Raw genomic sequence first — 17,963 nt, 5'->3', positions numbered from 1 at the left:
ATCACCATAATTATTCAGTGATGAAGCATAATTGGGAGATAAAAGCTTTATTGTTATATTTAAAAACTTTTTAAAAGTAAACAATATAATACAAAGGAGTCTTTAATACTGAATAACATAATGTAATAACAGTTATAAATTCCATAAGAAATATATTATTTATATATATATATATTGTAGGTAAAATTTCTATCGTGTCAGGCAACAAAGCAGAAAATTCATTGTTGGATTATTTCAATATCAGATCTAAGAGGCAATAATTGAATTATCTCCCATTGTCAATTTGGATATTAAAAAATTTGTAAAAGAACATCCTGTATTACTCATAAAATACTTCACATCATATATGGCATAAACTATTTTTTAATTTCAGATCAAAATCTAAAAACATATTTTTAACCAGAACATATTTTATAAAAATTTAAGCATTTCTACATTTTTGTATTTAGAACTGGTAGAATCCCTTCAGATCTTCATTTAGTATGTGCCAATAACTAGTTACTAAACCTAATCACTGCAAAAAGCTTCAAAAAATTCATTAAGAGCTAATTTATGACACAACCATAACCTAATTTAAAGCATTGCCTGGCATGACAATCATAATGGATACAATTTTTCAAGTTCTGAACGATATCACGGAAGTTTATAATTTTATATTGGATTTAAAGACAAAATATAGATGCGTAAAAATATTTTGTATTGGTCTATATGATAGTTTCATGCTAAGTTCTATGGTAAATATTGTTGCAGATATTTTCGACATGTCAGCCATGCTATAAATATCTTAGGCCCATTCTGGTTTATACTGAATGAATCAAGGGGAAAGTAAAATAGACAAGTTTCAGACTAGACCTTCTGGTTATATAAGTCACAATTAATCTGTACATTTTAAACTTGTTAGTACCTTGATCCTATCACATTAAAACTATATTTCTTTTTAGAAAACTAAGATAAAATAATGTCCTATTCACAATTTGGACATATAGAGTATATTAAAACTTCAATGTAAGTAAAGCTCAATTCACAATTAAGTAGTGGTATTGACACCTTTCATTAAATACAATATATATTTGGAGAGTTAGTACTGGACATCAAAACATCTTTAAAAGCAAGACATTATATACTCTGTCACATCACAGCACATCAGCAGCATTCATAATTATAGTCCCTGTACTGGGTAGTAATACTACAAATTTTACATGTATACTGAAGTCATTGACAGCTTAGAACAAAAGCAGGTCAAGGACTTATTTGGAAGCACTTATTTTTTTTTACTTTGATGGAAAACAGAATTGTCATTAGCTTCTGTCTTACAGCATTTATACATAAACATGCAAAATTATATTTATCAATGTGATGGTCTAGGCTTACATAAAAATGTATATTACTCTTATTGACCTAATCTTCATTTTAAATGTGTGTGTAGTTTTTTTTTTAATGTTTTCTTTCGTTTATAAGTACTAGACTAAAAGACAGGATATTGAAATAGTTTTGCCCTTCCCCAAAATGCATCTCCAGAATCATGAAATAAAACTACATAATTAGGATTACCATTTTATAGTTCAAAACCATGTCCAATGATCAGAAGTAGTTTGAAGTAAAGTAATGCAGAGTTGCATTGCAAATTAGTGTTTCATTAATAATACATATTTAAGCAAATAATTGTTACTTTAAACATTTTTAGGGATCTAAATTATCTATCCTCATCTTTGTTTTAGGTAACCAGTACTTCTCATCAAGGGAGATAATTTATGTAAATCATAATTTTAGAGTTAAATTTATAATTAAGGAAAAGACTAATAAAAGGCCTTCATAAGAGATTGAGCTTAGCAAAGGAAAGATACTTTTTAATTTATGTAAATAAAATTGAAGCAGAACTTGCAATGCTTCATTTTGATTTTTACACTAGATGAACTATGACTTTTCTATCTGCCTTCAAATTCTCAGTGATGCCGGTTTATTAACAACACCATTGCTATGGGAATTAAGTGGCCTTTAGTTACTTTGTAACTCCTCTTTCCCACCATTATACTACTCCAGCTAGTTTTAGGTTGTGTATTGCCATTGGTGATGACATATAGGGTTAATTACCTAGACTACAAGGGAACTAATCAACAAAGCTAACTATGAAGAAAAAGCTCTGTGATATATGTATATTATAAAGCTAACAAATCTAAGTAGCACACAATGTGAATCAGTGTGTTAAATAAAAATAGTAAACTAAACCTTTGGGAATCACTCCTGCTGTAAACAAAGCATGTAATATATATAATAATTAGTAAGCAAAAAGGGGGATAATTCTACAGGTCAACTGATTAAATGTTTTTACTTTCCATCTTTGAACATATTTTTGAAATAGAGCTGATTGCCCCAATTTAAAATTTTAACACAATCAGTATAATTCTAAATTTTTAATATAACAATACATGAAATAGCTGTCCTAATTTTCTTTTCAACTTTAAGTATTACTTTGAAAAGGAAAATATTGTCTTTCACAATCAGTGACCTTGTATTTTAGAACTATGTATAATGACAACAGATATGCAATACCTACATGAAACATTAAGTCATATATCATGAACTTATTCAAAATTGTAAACACTCTTGCAAGTCAAACTTTTAACATACAATATTTTTTTAATGCAGACACAATTATTTTTGAAAAGTTGACATGTTTTGGGTTTGAAGTATCTTATGAGTATGATTTTTTCTCATCAGGTTATGCAGAATGTCCCTCCACTGATCTTTTAAATTGATTTATTCTGGAATAGCATTATATTACAAAAGTTAAGATCTAAATCATATATCAGGTACAATGAGGGATTTGGTTATAAAATCAGAAACATTCCCCAAACATGCCAAGATACAATATTTTTTGCTAAAAGTTACTTTTTTTGGAACTTTAAGAAATAAAATGACAATATACAAATGAAAAACTGTTCAAATTGCAGTCAACTTCTGAATTCAATTTTCTATCTTTTAAAATAATAATCCAGTTAGTACAAATAAAACCATACTTGTTCCTATGGGGGAAAAAATGTTATTTTTTTTACTGTGCGTAAATTCCTACAGATAGCACAAGAGTGCCTGTGCGATATGTTTAAAGTGAAATCCATATATCTATATTAATCAATTACTAGCCACTGGTGGGTAAACACATTCTTAATCTTTCTATCTGATAACTATGAAGATACAATGTAGATAAACAGTGATGAACATAAAAAAAATCAAAACTACAGAAAAATCAACAACACCAAGTTGTTCAAATAAGTCAGGATCAACTGAAATTTGCATTCACAACACCAAGATTTAAATCTGCATGCCTTTCTAATGTGCACATGTGCTCACACCTAACATGCAAATTAGTAAATTGTGGATGTTATCATTTCCAGCTTAAGTGTGTTTGAATATTTTTTTAAGTTAGAGTTATGTCCCCTTTTATAGGTCAAAGTAATAAAGGGAAACAACTGATCTTTATCACATTGAGAATGTACTAAAAGCCTTTCCATGTTACAATTTGTTTGTCCATACCTTCTTTTTCCATGCTGGTTCCTATGAGGTATAATCTCATTGGTGTCTTCATTCTCCTTGTCTTTCAACTGTGAAATAAACATACAATAGTTCAAATTAATCTAGATATATAATGAAGGGACAAAATGTTTTGTTTTTATTCTGTGATCTGAAAGGAATGCCTCAAATTTACTGTGTTGCATAATTGATGTGATGAAGTTTTTCATACCGTGTATTCATTATCATTTGTGGGCTACCACTTTTTTTCTTGTTTGTATGCGCAAGGTAAACAACATATTTAAACAACATGATCATTGAATTTCACATTTTCTTAAAGTGAGTATAGAAGGACAGCTGAAGGACGCTTCCGGGTGCGGGAATTTCTCGCTACATTGAAGACCTGTTGATTACCTTCTGGAGTTTTTTTCTATGGTCAGGTTGTTGTCTCTTTGACACATTCCCCATTTCCATTCTCAATTTTATAGAGATTTTGGCCACAATAAAATCAAATATCTACAAAAATACAATTTTCCAAAACCCCAAAAAATTTGTATCAATGAAAATACTTGAACTTACAGTACCTCTAAATGTTAAAGATTTCTATATTCTAAGGGTGGAGGAATACTGTAAATTCAGAAATTATTGCAGGAATTTATTCTTGCGATTTTTAATGAATGGACAAAAAAGCGAGTTTATTTATTGCGATTTCAAAAAGATCTGCTTACAGGTTATTAGTTGTCAGAATGCAGGTTCTTATATTGTAATGCTTACCCAGTCACAATATTCACATTTATAAAAACCTCGCAATAATTTCAGAATTTACAGTACATCTTTTTATTTTTATATTGTTTGTTTTTGTTGTAGATCTTTATTCAGAGAAACCTGGTGAAGTTGTTTGGTGTGGTTTTGCTTTTTTTTGTGGAAATATCTGTTATCCTTAAAAATGATAAAATTAGTTAACAAATACTTACAGATTGTTGCTTGGCCTTAAGTTCCTCTAATAATTTAATGATATCACTATCTGCTACATCAGTTGGGGTTTGACCCTGCAATAAACAATGCAATTTTCAAAACATATAAAAACATGTTCTTTTTTTTAAATAAAACAAATTACAACATCAAAACTAAACATGCTAAATTTATTTACTTCAATAAAAATGTAATCTACCACACAATAATTGCATAAATTTTCAGCAAAAATCCTTTAATTTTTAACCTCCAAAATATAATTCTTAATGAGAAGTCAAAATCAAAATCATCATATTCAAGAAATGAAACTTGGTTCAGTGTAAAAACAGGGAGATGTGGTATTTTTGCCAATGAAATAACTATCTAAATTTACAAAAGAAAAAAGATAAGAACAAAATCTGGTCTTTGTCTGACCTTCAACAGTACCCATATAAACATATTCACCTTAGCTTCTGTTGGGGGTTGTTTTTAACAAGCTTGACTACCCATTTTCAAAATATCACAACCAGAAAAGATCCATCCATTAAATTTCAATGTTTTCCTTTGTTTTTATATCTTACTTTGTATGCTTTAAGTAGTTTCAAATATTTACCACTACATCAACACTTAAAGTTACTCCCATACATTTCCAAAATCAGAAACTCAAGACTTACAGCATTATTTTTAATATCCATATCACACATATGATCCACAAGAGCCTTGCAAACTTCTTCTTGACACCAATGAGCTGCAGCATGGAGAGGAGTCCACCCATCATTATCCCTAGCATTAACATCAACTCCTGCTTGTAGTAGAACACTGAAAATACAAACAACATTAACATCAACTCCTGCTTGTAGGAGAACACTGAAAATATAAACAACATTAACATCAACTCCTGCTTGTAGGAGAACACTGAAAATATAAACAACATTAACATCAACTCCTGCTTGTAGGAGAACACTGAAAATACAAACAACATTAACATCAACTCCTGCTTGTAGTAGAACACTGAAAATACAAACAACATTAACATCAACTCCTGCTTGTAGGAGAACACTGAAAATATAAACAACATTAACATCAACTCCTGGTTGGTAGGAGAACATTGAAAATACAATAACATTCACCATCACTTCAACATGTGTGAGTTTCTTTAATAAAATTACAATACCATTCACAGTCTTATATTCAACATGAAACGTTTTTTTTATAACAAGTGTTTTCATCTAGTATGCTCTTGTTTTAAGGTGAAAATGTTCCTTTCATATCAGTATTTTGTTTGAATTAACAAGTGAATCTCTGTGAGCTACTGCTAACTAATGATACCCCTGCCTACTGAAATTATATGGTAAATTAGAAGTTGTTGAGTGATGAATTTGATTTGATTTTTGTTTTTTAGTCTTTTAACACCACTTTTAAGCTTTTTTGTAGGGGCCAGTTTTTATTAATAGAGGAAGCCTGAGTGCCCAGAGAAACGTTAACACCACCAACCTTCGATTGGAAAACTGAAATTCCTAGTTAAAAAAGACAGGGGTCTAGTGCAGTAATGAATTTGAAAACACATTACAGGATATAGCTGACTGCTAAAACCCTGAAACCAAATTTCAGAAATCCTTGTAATGTAGTTCTTGAGAAAGATGCAATGAAAAAAACATTCATGAAAAACATTTCAAGGGTATGAACTAAAGAAAATTTAGCAATACTGTTAGTTATTGAAAGTTCACTTGATTATTTTTTTTCTTTTGTAACTGACTGAAGATGTTTCAATAAAACATTTATCTTAGATATAGCATAATACCATCTCTTACTGTGGATAATTGTGGTCGAAATATGAACTATTTTACCTAAGTTTTTTTTATACAACTGAATGAAAATGGTCATTTGGTTCTATCTTTTCTTAGTGGATGTCTTATTGTGTGATTGTTGGACCTACCTGATGACTTTCATATAGCCTTTAGCAGCTGCCACATGGAGAGCAGTGGCACCAGTCTTTTGGTGCCGTTTCTCCTTGACGGACTTGTTATTCAGCCATTTATTGGCATCTTCTAACATCTGGTTCTCTTCTTCTTGTCGGGCTGCATCAGCATCAATATCTACAACACAACATAATATATAATCAGCATCATAACTACAACACAGATTTAAAATCAGCATCAATATCTAAAACACAAAATAATCTTTATAATGTTACATTTAAGGTGGTACCTAACACTACAGGGAGATAACTCTATAAAGTCAGCTTAACATTTAAATTACATTGTGTTGTAAAGGGAATATTAAGCTTCTCAGGGATGAAAATTGGTGTTTGTATAACTGCTATATAACCAGTGTAATTTTTCTGACAAAAAGGTTGGTTCAAAATACTTTGACAACATTTTATGAAAATTAAACGAGCCAAATTAATTTTAGTGAAAGTGTTGGGTACCACCTCATAGAGGAGAAAATGTGACAACAATTTAGACATACTAAGATGAAGAACAGCAACACAAGATGGTTTCCAGCGTTACAGAGTTTGTTTTTGACATTGCCTTAGTCATTATCATAACCTTATCTTAACCCTAGTCCTTATCACATCCTGATTATTTGTTGATATTTAATGTCACTTTCAGAGCACTTGGGTATGTCAGCAGGTTGTTACCCAGTGTACCAAGAGAGAACCACAACTTTCTGTGGAAAACTGGCAATTATTTTCAACTAAGATCAGAGTTGAGTGTAACCTTGTCATGAGGGAAGGGAGGGGAGGGGTAGACCTTGACAGGTGTGTTATAACTACTGAAACCACTCTGCCACAGATATTCCTAGCCATATATTCAAACCTAAATAAATCATAACCCTCATGTAATAGGTTTAAAACAAAACTACATTGTTTTACAAGTGTTAAAGGTCAGAACATATCATTTTATTTGATAATATATCATTCATTAATTGTCCTTGAATGTAAATAAAGTCCTAACATATTGAAAGTGAAATTAAAGAAATAATGTTATCCCAACTTTAGCTACTTGATCTTAAATGGGTGTTTCCTGAAGTGAATGACCTTTCTTCCAGGCAAACTGCCAATGTTGTATCTCATTAGGTTGTCAGTATAAAGATCTGCTAATTACTACTGATTATATAAAACTATAAGAATTATTCAAATATCTCAAGTGTAGATATTGTGTTTTTTTGTGAAACATTTTTTTTAAGAAAGACATTGCTATTCTATAGTATATATTAATTTTAAGACTTTTCTAAAAACATAAGTTGAGCACAAGAACTTTTCAACCATTTGTTTCCTCATATTTATATCTGGTATGCCCTTAGCTTACATCATAAGTAGAAATAACAAAATAATACAGTCTTAGCACTCAAACACATGCCCAAAAGCCCAGCCTTGTAAAAATACTGTTGGGGCCCGTAAAAATCAGATCTATAGGCCAATAGACTAACAACAAATCTTTTTTTGTAAAACTCAGCTTCTGGCCTATAGGCTAGTACATGTATCACAAATTTATCGTGACGTCTGCATGCCTTAGTGGGTACATGTTAGCTTGCTTGTGTGCTTTGTTCATGGACAAATCAAAATGCAAAATGCATACTGTACTGCACTAGTATAAAGAATGATTCTTATATCATATCTATTTCATTACCCTGCTACCTTCATACTATCCTACCACATTATTTATGTTTCAGTGTGTTGTAACTCTACCTATTACGGAATGCATTACTGAACCTAAGAGTAACACACAGAGGAATGCATACTTTGTAACTTTATCTCTTTACAAAATATCTTTATTAACTGAAAAAAGGCCAAGCTAAACAATCAGTGATTTTACTGATTATGAGATTAGATTTTTTAAATGCTTTATTTCAATGGTAAATGTTCTGTGCATTTAGAACAATTTCTCTTCATATCTCAAATAAGAACTAGAGTTTATTTCACAAAATTCTTAAACTTGATGAGTTTATTAGAGTTTCTCACTTTTTATGTTTTATAATTTTTCTAACAGGTAAAATTATTGCTTCATTCATACACTTGAATAATGTACTTAGACATAAGAATTCCACACAAAAAATGTACCTACTAGCCTACTTTGTCAGGTGTGTATGTACTATTAATTAACATAATTAGCCAAGTAGCTAGTGTATGATTACCTAATCAAGTAGAAACCGTGTGAAGTATCTTTATTGATATATCTTTTGTTTTTTGTATGTTAAACACAAATTTTTAGTATCAGTTCATCAAAGAGTTAAAGATCAGTTCAACAATGTGTCAATCTTTAAAAGAATAATTTTAAATTTCCCAGTCATTTAAAATATAGGTAAAACATACTGACATACATATATTATCTATTTAGACAGACACTTATAAGAAATTGCCCTATAACCAAATCGTGCACATGAAATTTAAAAATGAAAATGAATATTAAATTTATAATGTAGAAATTCTACAATATACTACTCTGTCTAGATGGATATTGTGTTTTATCACTTAGCCACACCTTTTTAGAGAAGGCCAAAAAGGCAAAACATATTCTGAAGGCATACTATATTATATATGCTTTAAAAGTTCTTTGGATTAATTCAAAACAAAAATCCTCTTCAATTAGACTATAGTTATACCTAGTTTTGACATTTCATCTTGCAGCATATGTTCCATAATTTCATCCTCACAAATATCAATCGGTAGATCTCCATCATTATTTACTGCAGCTACGTTAGCTCCCTCTTTTATCAAATATCTGAAAAATAGGGAAATTTTTATATAACAAACATTTTGCCTTACCCATTTCTTGTGTGCATCATAAAGTTGAAAGATTTCTGAAGGCAAGACTATTTAACATACATTCAAGTTAATAAATGATACTGCAACCAACAACATTTTTACTCAACTTCAAACATTTTGTACAATGTACTCCTGAGTAACATAAAATGTCTGCCTACTTAACATGCTTCACAAGCAGTGTAATATTTTTTTCAGGAAAAATTAAAAATACCTCAACTGTATATATGTCAAAGAGAGAAATTATACTTCATATGTGATGCTGGCCAACAGATTTCCAATTTACAATAAATTAAGTGGCGAAGGTATCCATGAGACACAGATGCTGCCCCTGCTTGCATTTAATGTTGTAAAGGGACATAACTCAAGAACAGTTAATGTGACACTTCCCAACTTCGTACTTGATATGTACATGTATGCATGCCTTTGGTTAGAATAGGGATCTTTTATAACAAATAATTTACAGTGTATTGGTAAAAAATAAGTCAGTACAGTAATAATTTAATGATGCAACACCTTTATAACTTTAGGGCTGTTTATTTTGTATGTACTTCAACAGCAAAATTCATCAATGTCTTGTATTCTAAGGGGTTGTCTGCATTACATGGTAATTCATTTGAATATCAAATAAAACAAGTTTTAAGACATGAAGTGGAAACTATAACATAAAAAAATCATAAAATAATAATAAACGAAATATGAAAATGATGCTGGGTTTCTCAAAAGTATCAACCAGTGATTTTTCACTAGTGGAAAGATTGCCAGAGGATATATAGCAATAGCAATTAACAAGGAATTATTTGAATCTAGAATAATTTTGAATTCTGGAAAATTGATTAGAAATTTATGATGAAAACTAACCCAACTAAATAGGGTTAGACATGCATGCATGGTTAATGCTAATTTTTCTTCCACTATCATTTCAGTATGAACTAACTAACCCCCCTTAGCCATGCACGCAGGGCTAACCATATTTAGTTGGGTTAGTTTTCATCATAAATTTCTCATCAATTTTCCACAATTCAAAATTATTCCAGATTCAAAAAAATTCCTTGTTAATATTGCATTTTTGCAGTTCTGTAGGTAAATAAGAATATAAGTTGAAGAATAATGGCTGCTCCTTGGGGAAGTAGCTCTTGAATAAAAATGAATAATGAATGGAGGCCAGAGTATCAAGTTTACATCTTACTGACTGAAATTATAAACCCATTCAAGACTACCTTGAAGTACTAAACCTTAGGGAAAAAACGTACATATTAAGTGTAATAAAATCTATTCTTTGTTTGAATTTTTAATTGTGATAAGTTAACACTATAAACATGATAAAGCTTTAAATATTACTAACTCAACATCAACATTACCAGTTGCAGATCCAAACATTTTAATAAAGAGGGGGGGGGGGGGGGGGGGGTTGCACTTACTGCCATAAGAAGTTAATAAGAGTGGGGCTGTTCCACTCATGCTTCAGTGATTCCCTTTATAATCAACCAAATTCTTCAAACACAAATACAGGGGCTATTTGAGCAGCCTATGCTTAAATACATGTATAGAAGTCATTCATAGCAACCCCAATTAAATTGCATACGCATGAACAAATTCAGATCCCTCCTTAAATTCCAGTCTTCACTGAATTAGCTTTCATGTACTTTAGTGTCAACATGATAAACTTATCAGACAGATTCTGTGAAACTGTATGTATTACTATGGACAGATGTATACTGAACATATGAATAAACCACTTCTAATGTATATTTAGAAACAGGAAATAATAACTATCTTGTGAATCTGACTGATAAATGATCTTTTATCTTTATAGTACATACACTTCTCTAAAATATATATACTACTTAAAATGTACAATATATTTCTACATCATAGAATTTCATAATGCATCTGTATCATATCATCAAACAATCTTCTTGAATCAGTGTGCACATTAAAATATGCACTTAAGTTTCTCTCTATCTGTATATGTATACTCTTTGTTTAAGAAGTTTAACTTTTCTTTTGCTTGCATAGCATCTTATGTATTAAAAGAATAAAACTAGATGAGACTTGAAAATACAAAGCTGTAGCTACATGTAGATCATAGATTGTGTTTTCATAAATTGATGAGATTTATCATGAATCTTCAATAAGTTTATACAACCTTGGCTTTCCAAATGTGAAGTGTTCCATTTGAAAGTCAATCAAAAAAGGGGTTAAAATGCAGCAACTTCAGTTTGTTTAACTTGAACTTCAAAGTTCCCTTATTAATTAACAGTTATACATGTACACAGATATAAATGTGTCTACAATTAAACAACAGAAAGAAAAGAATAGAACTGTGACAGTTGACAAATTAAAAAGGAAAGACAATTTTATATTTCAATCTCAAATTTTACAATGTAAGAATGGAAATTTGAACACATTTGAATACAATTTCAAGATAAATGTCCCTTTAAAACGAATAAAACTAGCCAAGTCTAAAGTGTACCTGACCCATGTAAGGATAATTAAATAGACTGTCCTAATTATAGGACCAGTTGTACAATACCTGAGGTAGATTATAAACGGACCACAGTTTTGTTTACCAGGATTTCTCAATGAAATTCCTATGGGGTATATACATTTATTATTTACACTACATTGAATAATACAAGACAACAGTATTTATAGTTCTGAGGTGAAAAAATATCACTGTATCAGGTTTGGAAATTTAAATACCTTTTATTTACAATAGGTTTCCAATTTTGTGAATGAGAAATATTGTATAATAAAGCCGGGATAAGTCAATAAAATCAAATTTACCAGATATGTGCCAATAAAATATGTACAGTTTTGGTATATGTTGACTGCAAATACTCTCATCTCAATCCAGCTTAAAAGTTTTGAATAAAATACAAATGGAACAGAAACTTTTCCACCTTGATTGAATATCTCGGGATATGATTGCTATTTCCATTATGAAGAACAGCAACTATTGCAGTACTTTCATGACTGACCAATGAACAATCCATTCCTAAACTACAAGTAGCACAGGACAGGATACACTAATACCTCAGAGTTCCATATGTCTTATTATTTTACTTTTTTCAATACATAGGGCCTTAATTTATATTGTTTGTTTCCCCAATCCCGACCCTGCTAAGCAAGGAGTAGGTAGGTAGGGAAATATTTTTTTTCTCAAAAATTCTAAATATTATCATAGTATTGGACGATGCTGCAAGCCGATAAATCTGAAATAAATAAAATAATTTTCTACTAACATTTTGTAGTTTTGACAATAAAATTTTTGAGTAGCACCGTTTTTGCAGGGTCGGTCGGGATTGGGGAAACAAACAATATTTTATTTTAAGCCTAGACACATAAACTTTGGAAGAGATTGTCGTTGTGCATGATATGCCTCACCATTGTTTTGCCACCAATATATATAGATTCTACAACTGCAACAAGTGTGTTATGATTTTTGAACAACCAATTGAAAAACTTATAAATGCTACAAACAGATTTTTCTCTTAATTCAAAAATAAACATTTTAGTGAATTACATTCTGTTTGTCATCATGATAAAGCTCTACACTCAGATATATACATGTACAAACTATCTGTCCTTTAACAAATATATATTATATTGGTTCTACTGTTAGAGTCAACATCTACATTGATATATACCTGGCTATTTCTGTAAATCCACATGAAGCTGTAGCGTGTAAAGGAGTCCACCCTTCATTGTCACATACGTCCACATCGGCAGAATGCTGGACCAAAAACTCTACCATATCCAAGTTGTCGTCTATACATGCCTTAAAAAGAAAATAAAGAGTTTTAATTAACTATAAGTGATTTGTATATCATTTGATACAACCTTTGCATATTCGTCCATGAATACTTCAAAATAGATGTTCATCTCTGCTTTCTTGTACGTATTTTACTTTACATTCTATCCAAGAGGTAAAATAAAGCCTAAAATCAGCACTATTTGGGGGGAAATCTCACTGATATATATTTTCTATTCAAGACTTAATCATCAGAACAGTGACTGCTTAACACAGTAAATTGGTTCAACAGATTACAAGTAAATGAGCTTGAACTTATTCACATACTGTGGATTCCTTTATTTTCGTGGATATCAATTTTCGTGGATTGAGAAAAACTTGCATTTTCGTGGATATTTGATTTCATGGATTTGTAAATATGTGCACACAAAGCCATAACAAATTTGAATTCGTTGAACATTTGAATTCGCGGTTTACTTGTACCCACGAAACCCATGAAAATTGGTATCCAACGAATAATAATGAATCCACAGTAGTAACTAGTAGTTTTACAAGACCATGTACCAAAATGCCATAACTGTCCTAATGGTAAACTGTTGAATAATTGTACACTCTCAAGTCAAAAGTTGGAACTTGTAATATGAAATTAGTATACATATATATAAGAAATAATTAATAAAATATGCAGAGATTACATTCATGAAATTTCTGTTTCTCATCATGATAGTTGCCGACATAGTAGGGTACCTGCAGCACTTGTACTGCTTAAAAGACACTAAAAATTACTACAGTACCAATAAAAAAGACTTACATTTATCTTTTTCCTATATATGAAAAATAAAGTCACATTTGATACAACTTCCCATTTAGATGTCAAATTACTAGGAGTGCTGCAATTATTTAGAACTTCATATCATACATGTATATGTATATATATGAAATGACAGGAAACTATTATGTTTTAAAGTTTTAGTACTTGGCTTTCAAAAAGATCATGACGACATGAGTCTAACGTGTGACATATATCACATCACCCATTTATAAAAGTTGCTAAACAATAGATTAACAATTGTTTGGTGTATAGTATGATTAAAGGATGTATATAGACCAGGCATGTCCATCTGGCAGGGCTTTTTTGGCCATGACCTTTACATAATGTTCATGGTTCATGCATATGTAGACATACATGTATATATTGTATAGGCCCATTTCAAAGATCAGCTGTTTCAGATACTATAATAAGAAAAAGGTCAACTTTATTTGGTGTTTAGATTGATTGTTAGAGTGACATTTATGTCTATGAAATGTATTATATCTCAAATACAAAGTGTTTCTTTAAGTTATGAGGTCCATCATAATTTTTTGGCAATTAGATATGAAAAATACCAGTAGTACCATTAAATTTGTTAAATATAAATATATGTGTATTAAACTACTTGTAGTTCTCACAATGCTTTCAGGTGCATTTTTGTCTGGTCAGTATTTAAGTGAGATATAATACATTTCAGTACATGTATTCTATGCATGACTGAGAATAGTAGTACTACATGTAATTAGTGTAGGATGTTAGGTCAAGTACATGTTGTTCATAATGTAATCACATATATATACTGAGTAAACGTGTGTACTGTAAACAAATATATAAGATGTGTGAACTTAGGTGACACTAAACATTTACATATTTTCTATGTACATATTGTCTATACAGAAGTTTGATAAGCAAAGCTATACTCCTAAAATCAGCAAGACATGTACTGTTTGGAGGGGTCACATTTACATGTTGCTTTAAAGTTACATGTACATGTATGTAGCAGCAAGAACTAGCAATTGGCAATAATGCAAATGTACAACAGATGTAGACTGCAAAATGAAGTTCACCTCTACAAGAAATTTATTTGTATGATTGGAATTGCAAGCTTGTAATAAAATGCTTTGCAAAGCACAGCCTGATACAACCCCAGAGGTAGAAACCCTGAACCAAAAAGGCAATTTGGACACAATATTCAAGCCTGATCACCAAATTTAACAAACAGATCTGTGAGCTACATGTATTGCTCATTAATTATATCCCCCACTTTTAAGTTTTCAGTTATCAGGCAGTTTAACAAAAATGGATTGTAAATACATTACAGGGTAAAGCATGTTCATACGAAACCTGATAAATTTCAGGAAGCTCAGGAAATTACATGAAAAATGTGACAAAAATATTTTACAAAAGTTACATACATACATTAATATATATCTGTGTTAGAATAATATATAAGTATTCTGTATTGTAAAAAGGAAGTAGATAAGCAATGAATTTGTAACTGTTTTACAGGATTAAGCATGCTGAAGTGAAGTCAGATATCAATATTTATGAAGTTCTGATTTGTAGTTTTTGAGTAAAAAAAAACACTGTCTGAGTACTAGCTACATGTAGTGTAATGCTGTTTTCCTCAACATATGAAAATCCCATAAAGTAATGCGTAAGATGCATATGATGTACAGCAAGCCTGCCAACAAGAGCCATCAAATTATTTTTTTTCAAGGTCATGAAAATGTATCATTGTATGTAACAATATATATAAATTAAAATTTTGATTATAAATAAAATTTATTTTTAGTAAAACTATTTGATATGTGAAGCTCAAATAATCATGAAAATGAGGTCATGGTCGAAAGAATATACTATCAGAGGGACCTAACAATCATTCAATACACAGAAAAAAACATGTAGTGTACATTTTGTACTAAAGTTTCTGAGAAACAGACCTACATGTATATATTCAAAACATTTTGTTGATCAATGCTATGACAAATTAAAATTATGTAACAATAAACATGAATCCTGAAAGAAGGTAAATACACTTTCATTACCAGTTTAACTTTTTTTTATCCTTTTTTAATTGAAAATTGATTATAAAGACCAATCTTTTAAACTAACTTTTAAAGACAGTGAAGTGATGCTACCCTAATTTTTACTTGATTAGCGTTTTTGTAAAATTTCTATCTTTTGGAGACATAATTAAAAGACTTTAAGGGCTTCTAGCATGAGACCAGAAAATGATTAAGAGACAAATCAATGGTCCCTTGGAGCAAATTCAGTTGATTATCCCAAACCATTAAATTATCAGCCTGGGAAGACCAATTCAATTGCAAGTTTGTTTTTTTTATGAATGAGTTAACCAGAGTTCGCGAAAACTTTTTTTGATCCGTCAGTCATAGGACTGACAAAGCAAGATTATATGCCGGTCCTACAAATTTTTTGCTGGTCCTACAAAATCTGTCAATTTTATCCAGAAATAAAATCAATAACTTATTTCAACGGAAATTAACTTTATTTATTATATAAGGTTCCACCGCCGATCGTTTGCCAGGAACAGCTCCTTGAACAAATTTGATAGGCCACATGTGGCTCGCCGCCTTGGTCAGTTGGTTTGTTTATAATAAAAATCGGAAACCAGTACCGGAAATTACCGGCAGGTACATCTAATGACCAATGAAAAAACGGTCCATCTGATAACCGATGTAAAAAACGTGCCGACATAGGCACTGCAACGGCCGTTTTTGCATCGGTCATCGGGACCGTCACAAGTGGACAACATACTGGTCCGAGCCTCATTTTGGCGGTCAGGACCGACAGGACCGACGGTTTTCGCGAACTCTGGTTAACCCTGATTGACCTCACCCTTTGCACAGGTCATTCAGTTTTTAGTGTGACGTAATGACATATAAGGGATGTACATGTGACTGTACATAGCAAATTTATGGAAAAGTGCTTAAATTTGAAATGAGGGTCATAATGGGGTAACTTCTTGACAATTAACGGTTAAAAATTCTTGCAAAATGACGTTAATTGGAATATTTGGGCATGACGATAAATCATATATACCTAGCTTTCTTTAGATGACACAATTGACTGATTTTGATGATTTCCAATAATTTATTTATTCAAATTATGGAAACGATAATTATTTATGCCCTCTGACGCATCTTGTAAGGATATTTTAACAAATCACAGTAAAATATTTATTGATTTGACATTAACAGTTGCCAAATATGACCGTTGACACCTGCCAGTAAAGAGCATACAACTTATTGCTATTTGTCCGCCATTACTGGATATCAAAATTACAAAGTTTTTTGTAAAATTTGGACTTCATAACAGATAATACATGTATCTGACGCCACAATGGATTGAACCAGGGAAGATTTTAGGTTCAACCTGCATAGAATAATAAATATTAACAATATTAAGGTGTATTCCTATCCTCCTCTATACACCTGTCGCTATTTGTTGGCGATAACTGGACATCACAAAAGATCCCATATTTTTTAAACATAATAATATCTGACGCAGCAATGGGTAAGTGTATGTTGTATGCTGTCAAAGTGGGACATATTCTAGGGGCAAGCGGGGCAGATTTCCAAATAGCAATCATAAGGTGCATACACCTTATCCCTAATCCCAGCTGCCCCGGCCGCTTGAACTTTTGACTCATACAACAATCACTTTTCCCTTTTGGCGTCAGATATTTTGTTTTATGATGTCAAAATTTTATGGGTAACCTGTGTGATATCCAGTAATGGTGGACAAATAGCGATAAGGTGTATATATCGCTAATCCCGGCTGACCCGGCCGCTTGAACTTTTGACGTCAGCAACAATCACATTTCCATTGTGGCTTCAGATATTTTGTTTTATGACGTCATAATTTTACGGGAACCTGTGTGATTTCCAGCAATGGTTGACAAATAGCGATAAGGTGTATTCTTATTTGGTAATCAGATACATCTTTTCTAATGTCAATAATGATCTAAAGATTGCTTTGAGTGCTGTTACATCGATTTCTGATGCATTAAAACAGTCTTCTTCTTAGATAAACCATTCGCTTTGACTTTTGTTATGATATATGCACTTTACCCATAAAAGGAGGACCATTTTGTGAATGACTTTTTTATGACCCTGTTGCTCTGTTTAGAAATATGCTTCAGAAACAAC

General features: G+C 31.2%; 1 protein-coding gene across 1 annotated transcript in view; it reads right to left on the bottom strand.

Annotated features, from left to right (window-relative positions):
- LOC134688021 (protein phosphatase 1 regulatory subunit 12A-like) overlaps positions 1-17,963 on the bottom strand; it is an 88,844-nt gene that overhangs the window by 70,519 nt on the left and 362 nt on the right. Inside the window, exons 2-8 of the mRNA XM_063548488.1 lie at positions 12,877-13,007; positions 9,064-9,182; positions 6,395-6,554; positions 5,133-5,277; positions 4,482-4,556; positions 3,532-3,599; positions 2,227-2,244 (exon numbers count right to left, since the gene is read on the bottom strand). Coding sequence (XP_063404558.1) covers positions 2,227-2,244; positions 3,532-3,599; positions 4,482-4,556; positions 5,133-5,277; positions 6,395-6,554; positions 9,064-9,182; positions 12,877-13,007 — 716 coding nt within the window. The remainder of the gene's footprint in view (positions 1-2,226; positions 2,245-3,531; positions 3,600-4,481; positions 4,557-5,132; positions 5,278-6,394; positions 6,555-9,063; positions 9,183-12,876; positions 13,008-17,963) is intronic.

The sequence above is a fragment of the Mytilus trossulus genome, chromosome 10, assembly GCF_036588685.1.
Source record: "Mytilus trossulus isolate FHL-02 chromosome 10, PNRI_Mtr1.1.1.hap1, whole genome shotgun sequence".
Lineage (NCBI taxonomy): Eukaryota > Metazoa > Mollusca > Bivalvia > Mytilida > Mytilidae > Mytilus > Mytilus trossulus.
This window is presented reverse-complemented; position numbering and strand designations above follow the sequence as displayed.